General features: G+C 28.9%; 2 protein-coding genes across 7 annotated transcripts in view; one reads left to right on the top strand and one right to left on the bottom strand.

The window, feature by feature from the left end:
- LOC107448091 (rab11 family-interacting protein 4B) overlaps positions 1-9,340 on the top strand; it is a 120,288-nt gene extending 110,948 nt beyond the window's left edge. For 3 of the 6 annotated variants that reach the window (XM_071184314.1, XM_071184313.1, XM_071184315.1), the window contains 5 exons: positions 1,269-1,406; positions 3,859-3,993; positions 6,135-6,275; positions 7,362-7,467; positions 8,971-9,340. In XM_071184314.1, coding sequence (XP_071040415.1) covers positions 1,269-1,406; positions 3,859-3,993; positions 6,135-6,275; positions 7,362-7,445 — 498 coding nt within the window. In that variant the 3' untranslated portion in view covers positions 7,446-7,467; positions 8,971-9,340. The remainder of the gene's footprint in view (positions 1-1,268; positions 1,407-3,858; positions 3,994-6,134; positions 6,276-7,361; positions 7,468-8,970) is intronic. The other 3 variants (XM_043046505.2, XM_043046506.2, XM_043046504.2) reach the window with 1 other exon arrangement.
- Positions 9,341-9,730: 390 nt separating this feature from the next.
- Positions 9,731-14,649, bottom strand: part of LOC107448092 (cytochrome P450 3A18-like) — a 31,159-nt gene continuing 26,240 nt past the window's right edge. Inside the window, exons 12-14 of the mRNA XM_043046500.2 lie at positions 13,682-13,825; positions 12,208-12,370; positions 9,731-10,026 (exon numbers count right to left, since the gene is read on the bottom strand). Coding sequence (XP_042902434.1) covers positions 9,928-10,026; positions 12,208-12,370; positions 13,682-13,825 — 406 coding nt within the window. The 3' untranslated portion in view covers positions 9,731-9,927. The remainder of the gene's footprint in view (positions 10,027-12,207; positions 12,371-13,681; positions 13,826-14,649) is intronic.

The following is a 14,649-nucleotide window of genomic DNA, read 5'->3' as shown; positions in this document are numbered from 1 at the left end:
ATTTTAGCAAATTTTTTATTTCTTCGACTTATTATAACAATTTTAAAATTACCAAATAAATAAAGAAAAATTTTAAGATTATTTAAAATTTTTACATTGTTCTGTGTCTTAAAATTAAGTTATTGATTAATTAAAATGAAGACTTAAACTGCAATAGTATATTATGCAGTACAAGTGAAGAAATGGGCAGTTTCACTCACGTGTTTGTCGGATTAACTCAATGCTTATGATGTTCTATATAATAATATGGTTTACCCACACCAAAAAGTGAGAAACATTGATGTTAAGCATAGTCAAAATTGTAATAGGTCTAACAGTGTCACAATTTCATTTTGGTGGATTTCATTCACTCTTATCCATTGTTTGTTGTCATCAAAGTCTCATAGTCCAGATTTTCTCTATTTATTTGTATGCTAAAATTATCACATTCTGTGATCATTATACTATTTAGCAGCAACAGTTATTTATTTATAGGAAAACCATCTTAGCTGCCAACAAAATATTGACTGTGTAATTAGAAAGAACCTGTTCTGTTCTTTCTTTGCATTATTGTTGGAATATTTCCGTAGCTAACTTCCACATTTACTAAATAAGTTTGCCAGATTGTTATGGGGAAAATGGCAAGTGATTGAACTTACAAGTTAGATTAAGATATTGAGTTACCTCATGTACATGCTGAAATGAAAAGTGCAGTGAAAGTGTTGAAACTGGGAAGTACAATACTTTATCACTATAAAAAAATTATGACCACACACAATTTATAAACGAGCAGTCATATATATAAACGAGCAGTCAGCTTATAAACAAATAGTCAACAACTGATGATTTTTTTTATAAATGTATAATTTTAAAGTTTTTAAACAAAATATGCAGCGTATAAGTATAAGGTTACTTTTGTTTTAATTTGTTTCAAACTTAGTATGTGTGGCTTTATTGGGTTAAAATTATCTAATTTTGTGATTCGTTTACTGTTATCTCATCGGTTATTGTTATTAAAATCTTTATGTGCCAGAATGATCACATTAAGCAGACTCTTCTGTATTTTATATGCAGAGTACCTAATATAGAAATAAGCTTAAATATAACTTTCTTTTCCTGAAATTTTTGTTGTTGTTTTTAACGATATAAAGGTATTAAAATAAATACATTCTTTATTTTAAAGTCTTGGTAATTGGTATATAGTGAAAGGAATTGCTAATTGTACATGTAAAATATTATTTGTGTTCATATGTTTTTGCTTTAAATTAAAAATTCCTTTTGATTGTCAGGAAAAGCAAGATCTGCAGAACCAACTCTACGAGTGTACAACAGAACTGTTGAATCTTCGAGATGAGCATCACAGGCTTCAAGAGTCTACTCGAAGGGAGAGAGAAGAATTCCAGACTGAGAGGGCCAACAGTAATAAGGTAAGATTTTCCTGTCTGTTCCATTAAATACTTATTTAAAATAATATGGGATATTTTACAATACATTTTATACATTGTTCAATTGAATGAAACAGTTCTCATTCAATTGCCTAATCTCATTCAAAAAATAAAATTGCCTAAAAGTACATTTCATTATATTTGTATTCATTTTCGGTTTTACTAAAGTAATGCATAATACTTTGTCTTTTTTTAGTCTTTCCTTCTTTATTTATTTGTTTCTATGAAACCCTAAATGATGAACTTTTTTTCAGCTAAACCTTGACTTTATAAATAAAGTATGAACACTATTTGAATATACTGACCAATAAAGACCACTTTTTTTAAAAAAAATATATGTATAACAAGAGGAGTGAAATATTTTCATCATTTTATTGTTAATAATTTTAAATTAGATTTTATGCTCAACATTTAAATTCACATAAATTTGTTTTTGGTATACATACATGAACCAGAAATAAATAAAATAAGCTGAATTATGATTTCCTTGAAATGAACACAGATAAAAATTGCCATAAATGTTGAAAATTATTATTTGTGGAGCATATTTCTTTATTAGCAAATTTTGTTGCCTATTTTGTTTTGAAAAGTCTAATCGCTAAGAAATACTTAACTCAAAATTTTTGTGAATGCATATCTTTTACATAATTTATTAAATGCATTATTAGAAAAATTATATATATATATATTTAAAAAAGTTAGTTTCTTTTTATTTGCATTTTACTTAAAATAATCTTGTAAAGGCTACTAAAATAAGTCAATAATGAAATATTAATTGGATCTAAATAAATTACAGGTTTCAAAAATATTTTTTAAAAACAAACTGTTATAAAAAAAAATCCTTACAGCAAACTGTTAAATCCTTACTCTTAACTTTAACTTAGGAACACCATTTTGACAATACTGATTATTGTAAATATTTTTTTTTCTTCTGTGAGCATTGTAAAAAGTTTGAAAAAGAAAAAAATATTATTTCAAGATGATCAAATAGTTTACTTTTTGGAATTTAGGGGTATTGTTATCATGCTATTGATAGTTCAATTCTTAGTTCAAGTTTTTAAATTGAATCCTATAACTGTTACATAACCTTCATCAGATTGCTCTTTGTAACTTACATCTTTTTCTCCATGTTATACAATTGAAAAAGCATAGTTTTGCATCAAAAATTTAATACAAATCTGCTTAAATAAATTTGTTATTGAAGTATATTAGAAATTTTTTAAAATTTGTTTAAAAATATTCTTGCCTTCAAAGATTATTTTGAAATTCAAACTAAGATTTTCTATGGTAGGAAGCTTTTATTTTCTTCCTCAACTTTTAAATTAAATTGCACTTCCTATCAGTTTCTCTTCTTAGAAAATGTTCTATTTCAGGCATGAGAAAAATAAAATTTCTATATAATTAGAATAATATCAAGAATAATAAGGAATTTTGTGGTTAAAGAAATTCAGTCGTTTTTCTGTGTCCCAGTAATTGTTGAAAATAAAATGGAATAAAAGAGAGAGAAAGATTCATTACTTGTTTGAAATTTCTTTATTTAAATAAACAGCACATTATTTATTTCTGTTGTATTAAAAATATTGCTAAAAATAAACCTGTATAAAAATGTATAACCTGTGTAACTATTGTAATATTATTAATTTATCAAATTATAGATGATGAATCATTTTATCATTTAATTATTTTTTCCTAAAAAAATTAAATAAAAAAAAGTTATCATTGTACAACTTAATCGAATTTTTATAAGTACATATCTATTTTTATGTTGAATATTGTTTCTATAAGCATAGCATCCCAATTCACTCACAATGCCAAGGAAAACACACACTCTCAAATTCTTTTTTTTTTATCATATTTTTAAAAATATTTTAAAAGTCCAAACTATATTTTATGAAGCAATTTCGTCATAGTAATTTATGATTTCCTTTAATCAAAGTTAAAAATATTTATATAGTTTATTGTTTATAAGTAAAAAATTATAGACAGGAGTCAATGAAACTTTGCAAATGAAAATGAGCTTTTGCTTGTTAAACTAAATGTATTTGTCAACAACATTTTGTGATATCCATATTAGTTTCCATTTTATTTCTTAGCAGAAGTCAGCAATGGTGAATTTCTAGGGTTCTTGTAAAGTTCAAATGAAGATGCTACATATGAATAAAATAGTATGCATATAAAGCACAAATAATAGCACAAAAATGGACAGATTATAGTTTATATCTATAAAAAATTTTCTATCTTCCATATAGAAACGCAAAATTTTTCTTCTTTTTGCAACATCGAGAAAGGCTCTTGCTTATGAAAACAAAACTATTTTAAGTCCATTTCTGGGTTTTATTCACTCTGATAAGCTTTATTTAGCATATAATGTTTTAATTATTTGTGATTTTTGAAACTGCATTTGTCTTAACATTATGGTTATGGTTTTTTTTAGTTGTTGGATGAATTGTCTAAAGAACTGGAAAAACATTCAGAATCTGCAGGAGAAACTCGTTTGCGAAGCCCCAGTCTCTTAGAACTACCTGCTCAGTACCGAGAACTCCAGCAGGAGCTTAAAAAAATCAAAGACGTATGTAGGAATTCACCATCTTATTCTCATTACTTTAAATCTCTCTGGTTTATTAGATTAGAATGAAATGAGACATTTTCTTTGGATTTATGCTGTGGAGCCTCTGTAATTCCTGTAGGTGTAATTCCTACAGGTAATTCTTAAAGGTCCTGTGTAATTCCTACAGGTTCTGTGTGACCATTCGTGGTGCTTTAATGTTCAGTGAGCAGTAATTGCATTTAGTGCGAGCTTATTGTATTATAGTGGTAAAATTGTATTTTTCCCTACCACATTTTACATCACGTTATTCTTATATATCTATCGTGTTGTATATAGATTTCTTATAAATTAATGATAAAAATGAAGATAAATGCAATTTAAAAAAATTTTAATGATATCAAAGATCTGGAAAAATTGCAATTTGTTACACAAATTCGATGAGATCAGTCAGATAAGTAAAATAAAAATAATTGTGTATATTTCTTTAGCGATGTATCATGCCCTTTATTTATTATTGAGGGGACAAGTTTGTCATGGAAGAAAAAGCTGATATTTACAGAAGATTGATGAGAAATTTTTAAAAATGTCACCAAAGCACAAAGACAAAAAAAGAATGTACAATATGTGCATTGAAAGACTTGTACATGAAACAATTAGTGAAATAAAAGCATATAATTGAGCTAAAAAAGCATTGCATTTAAATTTTTTGCATTATTATTTTGTTCAAATGAACAGAATTTTGATACAAAATATTTAATTTTAATATTGACGTCAATGTTTGATCGTTCATTAAATATTTATAAGCCTAAAGTCAACTTTATTTTCAACTCAAGTTAAGAATAAGTAATTGAAACTGGAGGAGTTAAGGCAAAATAATCTAGATGATTAGAATTCAACTGAATTTATATTATTTCAATTTTCATTATTTATATTACTGTTATGTATTCATTAGATGATAAAATATTGAAAATGATAAATTGTGTATTAAAATTAAATTTTATCTTTAATTGACTCAATTAATTGTTTTTCATTTTATTTTATAACCGTCATTGACAGACGATCCAATTTTGGTTTTACGACTACTAACGTTCAACTCCTTAGTCTTATAATTTTGAACCCAATACAGAATACAAGGAAACTCCTGGATCAAGTATGAGAGACATTTGCCTTTGTGGAGTTTTTTTTGTTGATGGAACTAAGCCGCATTTGCATGGAAAACCTCTCACAGTTAGCCTCATGGCAGTAGGACTCTATCCGTCTACTAGTGAGGATATTTTATGCCAGCACTGTGATTGGTGCGAGGTGGGTGCAGAATTCGTATCGACTAGCCATTGCTGGGATTCGTACCCGGTACACCTCATTGGAAGGCGAATGTTATTTCCCCCTAGCCCCCATGGCTGTCGCTTAATTTTTTAAGATAAAATACTTAAAAATTGAGTTACATGTACTCAGTTATTTTTTAATAAAATCTATCAGGTGTACAGAGATTTATTTACAAAACTGCTTCACTAAATATAATTTTCTATTTAAATAAGTATTGCTAATACATAATGAANTTTAAATGTGGCACTTCTGCTACTGAGCCGCATTTGCATTACATGGAGAGGAAAACCTCCCACAGTTAGCCTCATGGCTGGAAGACTCTAGCCCATGATCCGTCTACTAGTGAGGATATTTTACATCAGCACTGTCATCGGTGCAAGGTGGATGCAGAATTCGTATCGACCAGCCATTGCTGGGATTCGTACCCGGTACACCTTATTGGAAGGCGATTGTTATTTCCCCATAGCCACCATGGCTGTCCCTTAATTTTTTAAGATAAAATACTTAAAAATTGAGTTACATGTACTCAGTTATTTTTTAATAAAATCTATCAGGTGTACAGAGATTTATTTACAAAACTGCTTCACTAAATATAATTTTCTATTTAAATAAGTATTGCTAATACATAATGAAGCGAGTCTTATTTATAGTAATCAGTTTGAAGGTTTTCTCTTTTTTTGTTCTAAAATGTTCAGTTTATTTTTATTCAGAACAACTTTTTTAAATTTATAAAAAAAATTTTAACCATCAAAAATAAACTACTAGTAAGTTGTGTACTATAAGCTTCTAATTTATTTTAAAAGATAATAATTATTAATATTATTTTTCTTATTTATTAGGAAAACAAGTTAATATTAGAAACAAATGAAGAATTAAATGCTCAGCTGTTAGCAAATAGTTTGCAAGAAGGTCGAACACTAGTAAGCCAAAACTCAGCAATTTCTTTAGCAGACGAATTTGAAACCTTAACCAAAGATGATGTAAGTATTTTGATTTTATGATGTTCATTTTAACTTTAGTTATACTGTCAAAGTATAGATATTGTAAAAACTGATCTTTAATCTATATTCGAATAAATCTACAATTGGAATCTGAAGAATTGGAAGCTCTTCTGAAGTTAAGGCTATATCTGTACTTGACAGTTAAAATGTTTAAAAGAATGAGAAAAGTTTTTTTTTCTTTAAAAAATCATGTATGGTGTAATAATTTTTTTAATCCTACTTATCCATTTTTTTCTTTACGATTTTATCATAAATTTTAAGGGAGATTTCTTTGGGGATTTCAAAAATAAATGACATTTTTGTTTATGCTTTAAGAATGTTTTTCTTTAAAAATATGTAGAAGTGTTGGGAAATGGTCATAGTTTTTGGATTTTTTTTTTCTTCATGTAAATTTAATATTTAAAGCCATTTTTGAAGTTGAACAAGAAAGGTTTTGCTTGAGTAAAATACACTTGTTGGTAATATTATATATTTGTGGAAAAATTCCCTCCTTCTCAATATTGTTACCCATGCAACAACGATAGGTAAAAGATGCTGTATTGGGTAGAAAAGAAGCCAGGTTCTGTTCTAAACAGTGTTATCACTTAAAAAATTAATTCAAAAAGTTAATTTTGTAGATAATTTATTTTTTATTTTTTGTATGCATTTTTTAAAAGTATTTAACAAATTTGTTAAAATATTTTTATGTTTTTATTTATTTACTTTATTTTTTTTCAAAAAGCATTAATATATTTCAAACTTTGTAATTAAATCATAATAATACTCTAGAGAAATTGTATTCTGAGACATAGCGCAATGGTTTTTTAGAATAATAAATGTTTATGTAATGTAAAACATCTACATGAAAGATTAATAATATCTTCTATTGAATTCTTTATATCCAAATTATTTAAGCTATTTGTGTGTAAAAATAACACCTGAGTTCTCAAAATTTTCTGAAATTGAATTATTGACTTCATCTTTAAAAATTAATTATTACAAGAAAAAATAACTAATTTTGAAAAGAAAAAGAAAGATGAGTTCAAAAATTTGGTATTGTGAAACTATAGGAACTACTTCTTTTAGGATATCTCTGATTTTTTGAGTATGGTGACTGACTGTTTTACACTCAAAATAGTTTCAACATCATTAATACTTCTTTACTTATGAGAAAATAAAATTCTTTTATAAGGTAAGTTGTTAGGAAGAAAAGCTCATCATTCACAACAAAGAGTATTTACATGTATTTTTGGATAGAGTGTTTGAGATGTCCTTTATATTTAAACAAAATAACTTGATAAAAACCTGAATGTATCTGAAAGAACTTTTATTGTTTCCATTCTCTTGTTTGTAAATAAGGTATGGATTTGTAGAACAAAAATTACAAACATATTTATAGCAATCAGTTTAAGATGTTGATAAATGTAAACTTTCTTCTCAAAAAAATTTCTGAAAAAACACTTTGGAATTAAAGTATTTTTTATTGGATGCTATAAAAAATTATTCTTGTCTAAACATTCTGTCAGGACACAGCTGAGCGGTTTAGGTCTAAACTAGCAGAATTATTAATGAATTGAGAGTGTGATTTACCGCAATTGGAAAAATGTAAAACAAATTAAAAAACATATTTCTTTATTTAGCTGCATTTAATATACATCTATAACAAATTTCAACCTCTTCAAATAAAAGCAAAGTCCCGTTGTGTTCTAAAATAAATTATGAATTAAATTTGCGTTTCTGATATTGGCATTGCATATCTCATTATTTCGTAATTTTTCTTGTTTTTGTCTGCCTCTTCAAATTTTAATGTTCAAAGTCCTGATATATTGTGTATTTATTATTAACAAATGAAAAAGGGGAACATAAATCAGACGACAAATCGTTTTATGCATGAGTAAATAATTTAGGAATAAAGTCTATGTGAAAAATGAGATTTATTTTATTTATTTACTATTTTTTTTTAAACTTTGTGTAGCATGCAAGTATGTAGCTTAATTATATTAATACTACAGCACTGTTACAGTTTTTTAAATGAAACCTACAAATTACATGTTGACGTCATTTAATGATAATTTTTATTAAAAGAAAAGTTAAATGTTTGAATCATATGATATTCGAAAAAAAATCCCATTGAATTATGTTCATTATTTCTGAAGTATCTAATTCACAAATTAAATGTAGAGTTAGCCTTAACAGCAGAAAATAAAATGATTTGTCCACTTAGCAGGTGATTTTTAGGTTTAATAATACTTTTTATTATACGGTCGAAGATCTTTGTGAGAAAAATCTTAAAATGTGAGGGTTTGATTTGTATAGAATTTTGTTTTATATAGATCATTTCGCCTATCATTAAATTTACCTTCAATAGCATTCCGTATCTATAAACAATAGCATTATGTATCTATAAAAGATATGTATTAGTGCTTTAAAGTAATTTTTTAAATACAAATAGTTTAAAATGCAAAAATATGCACTTAACTATCTTATTATTTACGGAAAAAAATATTTAAATTATCAAGAACATTAGAACGAAAAACCGACAAATTTATCAATTTTAAGTTTGCTTTAGTAAAGTTAATATTTGAAAACTAGTTAATGGAAAATTGCTGTTTATAGAATTATATAGGTCTTCTATTGCATTATTTTTATATTTGTATTAGATTTGTGCCCTAAAAGCATATGCTTTATTTTCCAGATGATGAAGGCATTACATGAACAAAAAGAAGTAAATGCAAAACTGAAAGCCTACATTGATGGTATTCTTATGAACATCATAGAAAACCATCCACAGCTCTTAGAGGTGAAAAATCCATTGTAAAACAGTCAATATTATTTAGAACATGTTAGACTAAGAAGAAATTAGAATGAACTTTGTGATATATGGAACCAATTATATTTTTGAATCTAATGACATGTGAGTGAAAAATTTTAACGCTAAGATCTTTCAATAAGGAAAATTATAGATTTTAAAAATGAAACTTTGTTTTTGACGTTATCTCAATGCATTGCACCCGTCCTAAAATCGAATGAATTAATTGTTGCGAAAGTCTGTTTTAATATGTTAACGGGAATGCCTGTCCTAAAGTGCAGTTCCTTGTGTATAGAATATTTAATAAATTTTAAAAAAAAGTTCTGTTATCTTCCTTTTGTGTGTGTGTGTTTTTTTTCTTCTTTTTTTCATATTGGTTATTTAGAACATATGTGTTTAAAAATTTAGTAGTTATATTATATCTTAGATTTGTTTTTCCATAGAAAGCCATAGAGCTAGTTTTTTTTAATTGAACCAGTTAAATAGAATCAATTTAAAAGTCGCTTATGCTGTTTGCAACTTTAGCAATTATGTCAGCTTTAATAAAATGTTTCAATTTTTAAAAATAAGTTAGTTTAAATATTAATGTGAAACCACCTTTTTTCATTTTTAAAAGTTAAATGAATGAAATAATTTCAATTAGAAATTCTCCTAAAAAATTGTTTATTTAAGCAAAATTACGTTTGAAATAAATTAAACACAAGTTAACATGAAAAATGAAGTTAAAATTGGATTGCAAGTTCTGTATGCACATACATAATTGAGTCTTATTTTTCATAAAAGAAAACATGCTTAATTTTGAGGGAAAATACCACAAAACTAGCACTTATTGCACCACATTTACTAGAGTTGTTTCAGAGGACAGTTTTCTCTCCTTTTCAAATGAAGAGTAATGTCTTTGGGTCGCAGAAAACCTTGCCCCTGATTGTACTCCAAAGGTACCTGAAAATATTCAATCAAAACAATCATATATCAAAACAATCACAGATTAATAATGATGATTCAATTATGCTTTTCAAGTCTGCAGCACACACACATGAAGCTTAGAATAAGGAAAGGTACATCAATTACAAATATGTTAAGGCGCCTAGATTGTTCCTTGACTCCCTGTCCTGCAGTGGACTGATCATAAAGACACAGTTCCAAGTAGAACACTGAAGTCAAGCATCACTGGCTGCGGGTGGGTAACCACTTTGATCAGCCTGCTTAGGGAACGAGGATGTGCGGTATCGGTCCCCTTTAAACTTGGACACCAAAGCAGGGCAGCCATCCCCTCTGCAGAGGATCAAAATTAGCGATGGCATGCTTTCGGATCATCCTCGGGGATGTTTCCCACACTGTCGGTCTCTAATATCCGCACAGATCAACTGCGAAGTAAATTAAGTACCTACCTTGACTCCCCATGTTTTCTATACAATGAAATAAGGATAATTTGATAATTATGAACCAGGGTGCGTAGCATTTTTAAAAAGTGCTTAAAGGTGCTTATTTTCGTTTTTTAAAAGCCCTTAAAGCTGCTTTTTCCATTTGGTGTTTTTAAAAAGTGCTTAATTTTCCCTTTTTTTTTTCAAAATGAGATATATCCTTTACTATGTTGATTTTCGCTTCGAATTATGCAAAAAGACACAGTTCACATTGTTCTATTCGGCGTTTTCACAACTAATTCAACCCCAATCTATTTCGGCGTATTGCAAGTCCGCAGCGTATGAAAACTATATTCGTTTTATTTACACGATTCAAAATTCATGATTTTTGAAAATTGTCAAAAACAATGCTAAAAAAGTTTTTTTTTTCTGACATGACGGTTAAAACAAGATAAAACCGTTCATTGTCAAAAACTTTCCTACCCTGCCTAATTACGATATTTTTTTCAATTCCTTAAAAATATTTTGAGTGCTTGAAAAGTGCTTATTTTTTGTTGAATAATTTGGCTACTCACCCTTTGAACCCATATACCACAAAATCATCCAGTGGATGACAAGTTAATTAAACTTAAACTCATAGAACAAAAAGCGAACTTATTGATAGACACTGCGATGAAAATCTGAGACAATCTTAATGCTAGTGAAGCAACATTGATCGGAAGCATATTGATCGTCGGCATCTTTTAGAACAGAAAACTTAAAAAATTTGCTAGTTCTGAGGAAGAATATTCTGTATTTGATGAGAATGCTTTGTCAAGTAATATCTTATCCTAAAATCAGTCCAGTTTTTAATAGAGATATCAGAAACTGGGGACAATTTCAAAAAAATAGATAAAGATCGCAATTCAGATAAATCATGATGAATTTTCGTATCTATCACAAGCCACGGTGAAAGGAAGTATTGCTTCAGAGTTGATTAAAAGTTTTCCTCTAATTGGAGATAAAAGCTATAAGCCAACTTTAAAGTAAATTTTGGAAGACTAATGATTCAAGTTTCTGGGAGAGATCTACTTTCGCTTGTCCTTCAAAAAGATATAGATTGCAATAGAAGAGGTCTCTATGGTTATTTGAGACTAAATTACCCGAGTTAGAAACCTTAGGCGTAACCAGAGATAAGTGTGCATCCATGTTGCTTTCCATGATAAGGAGAAAAAAGAATCTGTGAAAATTCATGGCAATAATGTGTATTTTTTATAACGAAATTTTTAATGTTGTATCCAGTGTTATTGTGACTAATATTTAAAGATTTAATCAGGAATTTTTGTAGGTATTTGATTTAGTTTATGCATTTATTCAATAAATCAAATAGTCAAGGGAGAGAACAGTTGCTAATGTAAACAAATGCCACGTTTCAACAGCCAATCAGGAGACACCTACACTATCTCACTTGCAGGTACCCCATTGTCTAAATTTCGGAACACCAGCACAAACGGTTCTGGTGTTATAAGAAAAACACACGCAGACAAACTCTTCTTTTGATAATTATAAGTAAATTTTGTTTTTAAACAAGAATTTTATTATTTTAGATAACTATTTTTAATTAATAAAATAAATCTAATACCTTTCGTAAATATTACTCATACATTCCAATCTTTTTTTTTTTCTGTCAGTCAAAACAAGTTAACTCCTACCCTGTATATGCTAAAGTACTTTTTGAAATGATCTCAAATTTATTAAAAATTAAAAAAATGCGGATTACCTTTGTTTCGGGACATGTTTCTACGTGAAAAATACTGATGACGTAAGCTAAACAGATTTTCATTTCCAAGAGTGCAAAACGCATTCCAACACAGTTTCTGGGTCCAGCACCAAAAGGTAAATAAGAATAAGGAACTATTTTATCTCTTTCTTCTGAACTGAATCTAAAAATCAAATGAGTTGAATTAAACATTGGAAAATAATACAAAAATCTATTAACTACATAAATGGTTATTTTCTTTGTGAATGTTATCTGATTTAAAAATTACAAATTATTTAAACTTATATTGTTAATTGAATTAGGAAATTTTTTAATTACCTTTTTAGTTTCTTAAACTCATTAAAAATTAATAAATTTTATTTAATAACAAATCTGTATTGCGTTACAGGCAGTAAAATTAATTATTAAAAGATCAGAAAATTGCAATCGTGATTTGAACACAAATTATACCATCATATTAGAAAGCTTAATTGCAAACTTCTTAAAAAAGCCAAAAAATAGTGAATATTGCAGGATTTAAAGAAATGTTTACATTGGTCAACCTGAAAGAAGACAACAACCTCAGGTCAATGGCTGCTTATTTTTGCTGCGATGCATCTCTGTCTAGAATACAAAATATTTAATTTTCTTTTCACTCCAATTTGCATTTCAATTAAAAGAAAACACCACCTTAAAGTTAAAACTTAAAGATGGATGGGAAAACGGCCGGAGATAGCCTCAGGTGCCCAGATAAATTTTGATGATGACCACAAATTAAAATTTTGATTATATCTGCTATCATAATTACTAATATCTATCACGAGTCGTGATGGCTCAGGGGATGAGGTGAACCGGGTTCGAATCCCGGCGATGGACGATCGGTACGAATCCGCACCCGGCTTCCACCGACCACAGTGCTGACGTGAAAAATCCTCAGTGGTAGATGGATCATGGGTTAGAGTCCCCTTGCCATCCAGCTAACCGTGGATGGTCCTCGTGGTCTCCCTCTCCGTGTAACGCAAACGCGGATTAGTTCCACCAAAATGTCGTCCACGAAGGCAAATTTCTCCCAATACTTGATTTAGGAGTTCCCCTGTTTTCTGAATTGGGTTCAAAATTTCAAGGCTGCGGAGTTGAACATTGGTAGTCGTAAACCCAAAAATTGGGTCGACTGTTCAACGAAGGCTATGAAATAAAATAAAATATTTATCACAACAATAAACGAGTACAGGTAGTCATGATTAATCATAATGCTAATTACTTAATTCTAATAATGATTACCAGTTATAAATATTGGTAATCCACACTGTTGCGATACCAATCAATCATTATCACGTGTAACAAGATCATGGCTACTTCTAATCACGATTAGTTTATTAAGTAATTATTATCTGTATTTAATTAAAGTTGAAAACAACTCAAACTTCTATTGAAATCGCAGCGAGTATAAATAAAAAAAAAAAACTGTATAAAATTTTAAATATATAATTGTTACCTATCTGGATTGAAGCTTTCCGGATCAGGAAAAAGTTTTGGATCCCTGTGTATTGCGTAGATCGGTACACTGACTAAAGTTCCTTTGGGAATAATAATTCCTGTGTCTGTTAGGGTAAAATCAGCTTCGGCTGTTCTATCTAACCTGTTGCAAAAAAAAGCACATAATAAAACTTCCAGTGTCTGTTAGGTTAAATCAGCTTCAGCTGTTCTATCTATACTGTTGTAAGCAACCACATAATAAAATTTCCAGTTCAGTGGGCAAAATAAAGAAAACAGAACACTTTAAAAATTTTGTGATCTAGTGATCGGATGGTGACGCAACAATATCCAATTTTAATGGTTCTAGGGACTAACTTAAAATATGTAATCTTTCTTGTCCAAATGATATTTTAAGTTACGAAATGAATCGCAAAAACGTATTGTTTGTCTGCAGTAAGAACTCCCCTAGACATTCGTCTGGACCCGTGGCTGTGACTATTGTAACGAGGTATAGCTATTTCAAGTAGGGGTGTGGGGTCACTGTTTAGAACAGGGTTTTGTATCAGGTGGGCGAGAGAAAGGAAATCATTTTCTTCGCGTTGTCCTAGAGCAGTGTTTCCCAAAGTTATGACTTTTATGTACCCTTTCTAAATTTTTCGTAACGTTGTGTACCACTAATCAAAAAATGAATGTAGTTTTAGTTAAAAATCACAACTGGCTGTTAACACAGCTAATTATTAACTGTTAGTTCTGCAAAAAATAGCCCATAGAAAAATACGTAATTGTTCATTTTTATGGCTATCTTTGTTTCTAAACAAAATTTTTGAAATTTTCGTTTGTTGCAAGATATTTCGCATAAGAACGCGTACCCCCGCTAAACGGTTCCCGTACCCCTGGGTTACGCGTACCACACTTTGGGAAACACTGTCCTAGAGTAAAAAGAAGCTACCCTCTCTGAAATGCGCTATTCTTGTTTCCATAGCAGCA

This window comes from Parasteatoda tepidariorum, chromosome 8 (genome assembly GCF_043381705.1).
Source record: "Parasteatoda tepidariorum isolate YZ-2023 chromosome 8, CAS_Ptep_4.0, whole genome shotgun sequence".
NCBI classification, from domain to species: Eukaryota; Metazoa; Arthropoda; class Arachnida; order Araneae; family Theridiidae; genus Parasteatoda; species Parasteatoda tepidariorum.
The sequence above is the reverse complement of the archived record's forward strand: the minus strand, read 5'-3'. Positions and strand labels throughout refer to the sequence as shown.